This window comes from Gorilla gorilla, chromosome 8, assembly GCF_029281585.2.
Source record: "Gorilla gorilla gorilla isolate KB3781 chromosome 8, NHGRI_mGorGor1-v2.1_pri, whole genome shotgun sequence".
NCBI classification, from domain to species: Eukaryota; Metazoa; Chordata; class Mammalia; order Primates; family Hominidae; genus Gorilla; species Gorilla gorilla.
This window is the reverse complement of record NC_073232.2, coordinates 104,245,290-104,250,419: the sequence shown is the minus strand read 5'-3', so window position 1 is coordinate 104,250,419 and position 5,130 is coordinate 104,245,290. Positions and strand designations below refer to the sequence as shown.

The window sequence follows — 5,130 nt, the reverse complement described above, 5'->3', positions numbered from 1 at the left end:
ATATACACACAAAATTTTGTGGAAGGCAGTTTTAACTTTTTGAAGAATATCTGTCAAAATTTAAGAAAACACATGTATAAAATTCCATTTTTTCCAGTGTTTAGCATTTCTAGTAAGCAGTGAGGTTTTTTGTTTGACATACAGTGATGATGGCATTATTGACAAGCTATACATGAGACTGCAGATTATATTGAATCATGTTAAATGTACAGAAATAAAATATTAGATTTATATCAAATTTTCGCATTTGAACCAGTGGGGAAAACCCCACAGAAATCAGTAAGTTAACATTTCAATTTCTTTCTTATTTGACTAAGTGGAAAGAGATTCTTTAAAATGTATAACCTGCCATTATGTAATTTGGTTTCATTTTATTCTACCTGTTGTGTGAGTTTAGTATATTTAATTTACTTTTTGTTACTCTTTACATACTGTTTATTTTTGTTACAGTTTTTAATTGAAGATGGACTCTGAAAGTGGTATAGGACCAGTGTCTTATTAATATGATGAATATATTAAAAGGAGCCACACAAAACCCATGACAAAATGAATGGAAATATTCTTTCTAAAAATTTAGAAAATTTTATCCTTTTGCATTTATTATGTAAAATTATTTGTTTTACAATATCAAAATTTTTCATTTAAAGAAAAAAATGCCATGAAACATTTGAACTGATGAGCCACAGAACTTCAGTTGAAATTTTTTTCCCTTTTTAGCATGCTAAATATACATCTGAGTTTAAATATTCTGTTTAATGGCCATTTATAAATTCAAGCACTACCACTGGTCAGTTTTGTGTGATAGCATAAAAATATGTTACCTGCAGTGTAAGTATAGCACACTGTCAAATTCTTTTCCTTAAGGTGCACAGTAAATGTACAGATAGTTATAGGCCACTGTTTTGCAATGTAGTACATTTCTAATCTATTATTCCTAACCTATTATAACTGTTTGCAGAGAGAAAATAATTGAATTTTTCTAATAATCTGTAAAATTATGCTAACTTCTACAAGTAGGCTTCTAAATAAAATTTTTAAAAAGAGCAAAAAAAAAAAAAGAAAAAACAGCTTTGCTTGGTCAGCACTTTGAGAGGCTGAGGCAGGTGGCTCATCTCAGGTCAGGAGTTCGATACCAGACTGGGCAACATGGTGAAACCCCTTCTTCACTAAAAATTAGCTGGGTGTTGTGGCAGGCGCCTGTAATTCCAGCTACTGGGGAGGCTGAGGCAGGTGAATCGCTTGAACCGGGAAGGCAGAGGTTGCAGTGAGCCGAGATAGCACCACTGCGCTCCAGCCTGGGTGACAGAGTGAGCCCCCGTCTCAAAACCAACCAACCAACCAACCAACCAACCCCCGCACACACACAATCCCCCCCTCCAGAAAAAGCAGCTTTGCTTAAATGTAACGTTTTCAAGATTCAAGAACACATTCATTCTCTCTTTTTTTTTTTTTTTTTTTTTTGAGAGGCAGTCTCGCTCTGTCCCGGGTTCAAGTGATTCTCCTGCCTCAGCCTCCTGAGTAGCTGGGATTACAGGCGTCTGACACCACGCCTGGCTAATTTTTGTATTTTTAGTAGAGACGGGATTTCACCAGGCCAGGCTGGTCTCACGTTCTTAACTATTATACCATTTCAATTGGTAATCTTACCGTTCAACTACTATAATACAAATAATTTTTTTAAACTTCTAATTTTTGGAGGACACTTATAACTGATTTCTAATACCTAAAAATAATCAAAAGCCCAAATGTCCACTCCTGGGTGAACTGCTGGGACTATTGTATGTTAACAAACTAGGATATTATATTTTTATTAGTAGTAACAATTATTGAGAGTCTTAAGAAAGGCTATTGGAAATAATAGGTAAAAACGTAGAACTCAGAATATGAGAAATAGAATGTAAATGATATAATTGTGTAAAAAATGCCTAGTTTAGAATACTGAAGTTTGTTTTGTTTCATTTTATTTAACTTTTAAAACTTAGATCTTTTGTTTAATTTTTATTTTTTGGATGGTTAAGTACGTGAAAGAAGAAAAACTTGGTTAATTTTGCCTGATTATTTTAAACATTGGAAGCAAAATACAAGATTTGTATTTCATACTACAGGACCGCTTCCATCATCCATCTGGAGAGACAGAGAGAAAGAGGGAGAGAGAGAGAGAAGCGCGGCGGTGATAAGTCTCTCAGTGTGAGAGAAATCGGGGAGGGGCGAAGAAGGGTAGGCCCCTTCTGTTCCATTGATACCACGTTCATTCACAGGGAGCCGGCTAAAACAGACTACTCCCCCGTGCAGTCGTTCCCTCTACCCTAACAAGGCTTTGGCGCCTCTCCCAGAACTCGGTAAGTTCAAAGTGTGGTAAAGTGCATGTTTCCAAGGAATCATCTGAAATGATTTTGTAGATAGTTTATTGCAGGTTGGAGAAGGGAGAAAATGAAGGAAGGGGTAGAGGGGGCAATTATCATGCATCGTTTTGCTATCGTATTTGCAAGGGGAAGAAAATCTCAATGCATACATGGTTTGAAAGTGATTATTTAGACAGTAAGCAGTTTCCCCAGGAAAGCTCCTCAGAGGGTCTCCTCGCAGGCTGCAGCTTCTAGAAAGTCTGCGGAAGGGTAGTTCGCAGGTGCATGTGTCTGGGCGAAGCGCTGCGCGTCGCTCGGTGGCAGTCTCTGCCTCTGTCCGCAGGTCCTGGGGAATGCTCTTTGCCTGGTCCAGCCCTGACAAACGTGGTCTGAGAACAGCGGAGCGCGGAAACCGCGGAGCATGAGTCCTCCGAGGCTGCGAGCGTCGCTGTCGCCGTCGCTGCTGCTGCTGCTGAGTGGTTGCCTCCTCGCGGCTGCTCGAAGGGAGAAAGGGGCGGCTAGCAACGTGGCGGAGCCGGTCCCCGGGCCCACTGGCGGCTCCTCGGGTCGCTTCCTCAGCCCCGAGCAGCACGCGTGCAGCTGGCAGCTCCTGCTGCCCGCCCCGGGGGCCGCAGCGGGCAGCGAGCTGGCGCTGCGCTGCCAGAGCCCGGACGGGGCGCGCCACCAGTGCGCCTACCGCGGGCATCCGGAGCGCTGCGCAGCCTACGCCGCTCGCCGCGCGCACTTCTGGAAGCAGGTGCTGGGAGGGCTGCGCAAGAAGCGGAGGCCCTGTCACGACCCCGCGCCGCTCCAGGCCCGCTTGTGCGCGGGCAAGAAGGGCCACGGCGCCGAGCTGTGGCTAGTGCCCCGCGCGTCCCCGCCTGCACGCCCCACCGTCGCGGGATTCGCGGGGGAGTCCAAGCCCCGGGCCCGGAACCGGGGGCGGACCCGGGAGCGTGCGCCCGGCCCAGCCGCTGGAACCCCGCCTCCCCAAAGCGCACCGCCCAAAGAAAACCCCTCAGAGAGGAAGACCAACGAGGGCAAGAGGAAGGCGGCCTTGGTCCCCAACGAGGAGCGACCCATGGGGACCAGGCCCTACCCCGACGGGCTGGACGGGAACGCGGAGCTCACAGAGAGCTACTGCGCTGAGAAGTGGCACTCCCTCTGCAACTTCTTTGTCAATTTCTGGAACGGCTGAGACTGCCTGCCGGTTTAGGGAGGGTTGATGGGGGAGGCGTGGGGAAGGGAAAGCTAAGGGCGTCTTAGACCGGGGGGTACTGTGATAGAGATTGGGGAGAAGTCCAGGTTCTCGAATGGGGGTGGGGGCAAGGGTAAGGGTGAGATGCTTGTGATGAGAGTGTAAGGGGTATGGAGAATCTCTGGGATAGCAGAGAAGTTAAAAATTTTGAAAAGTCTCAGTCCTGATTAAGAGCAGGAAAAATAATGGAAACAGAAATAGGCGTACCTTAAATGTGCAAAAACTGGAGACTGGGGAGAGAAATCGATGCAGAGAGAGGCTGAGAATAAGGGGGAGATAAAGTGACTAAAGTGATGTGAGTCCCATGTGGGGAGGGGGATGCAATGTTTATTGTTTAACATTTCTATTAAATGCAGCCATGAGCAATTGCCGACCTGAGCCAGGTTGAATCAATGTCTTCTCACTTAATCAGCTAACAAGACTGCAGACTTTTTTCCCTTTCTGAATTGGTATAAACTTGGATGCGGCGTGGTGGGTGTCATAGATAACCTCTATAGGGACAGAAGCCTCACAGGTCAAAACTGGCTCCACGGAAAGTTTTGCAGAATGATTTCCTTTCCATTCTTTTAGAAGAGCTACTTTTTTTTTTTTTTTCCCCCTGACAGGGTCTGGCTTGCCCAGGCTGGAGCGCGGTGGCTAGTCACAGGTGTAATAATAGGCACTGCAGTCTCCAACTCCTGGCCTCAAGGGATCCTCACATCTTAGCCTCCAGAATAGCTAGGAGTAGGAGTAGCTGGGACTACAAGCATGCACAGCTGCACTTGGCTTAGAAGTGCTACTTTATTTTTATTTTTGAGACAGGGTCTTGTGTCATCCAGACTGGAGCAGTGGTGCAATTATGGCTCACTGCGGCCTCGACATTCCAGTCTCAAGTGATCCTCAGCCTCCGGAGTAGCCCGGACTACAGGGGTGTGCCACTAGAAGTGCTACTTTTTAACGAAATGGTGACTAATGTTCTGGAACTTTCCCATTAACCTTCTGCATTTAGAAGGAATTATAGATGTTGAGTGCTCCAGTAAACAGTGATTCTCTTTATATCTGATTTTTTTTTTAAAACAGCTAAAATGTAAGTATGTATCTCAGAGTCATTTTGACCATTATGGAAGTTGTATCTCTCTGTTTCATGTAACTAATTATTAATGTATTTCATTTTTAGTGTGATGTAATGAGAGACTGTGTGTGTATGTTAGGTGCTCAATAAAAACTGTATGGTTAGATTTAAAGAAGTGGCAAGGCAATGGAAATTCTACCTGCATTTGATCTACTTCCAAGTACACCTTGAATTAAGTTCTTAAACACATCCTGAATTGCTGGGAAAAGACAGAAACTAAGAAGCTGACATAAAGCAAGAGTCACGAACTGGGAGCCACCTGGCCTTATCATTGTTCTATTTGATTTGCACCCTGGTTCTCTTTCTTTTTCCCTTCCTCCCCACCTTCCTCCCATCCATTGTTGAATCTGTGGATGCAGAGCCCACGGATGTGGAGGGGCAACTATATATATATATATGTTTTTCCATTATATATATAA

At 44.7% G+C, this 5,130-nt stretch overlaps 1 protein-coding gene across 1 annotated transcript; it reads left to right on the top strand.

The window, feature by feature from the left end:
• Window positions 1-2,193: 2,193 nt before the first annotated feature.
• Window positions 2,194-4,826, top strand: FGFBP3 (fibroblast growth factor binding protein 3). The gene is made up of 2 exons (XM_019019988.4): window positions 2,194-2,339; window positions 2,686-4,826. The coding sequence occupies exon 2, from the start codon at window positions 2,764-2,766 to the stop codon at window positions 3,538-3,540; it is 777 nt and encodes a 258-aa protein (XP_018875533.3). The 5' UTR covers window positions 2,194-2,339; window positions 2,686-2,763; the 3' UTR covers window positions 3,541-4,826.
• Window positions 4,827-5,130: the final 304 nt, after the last annotated feature.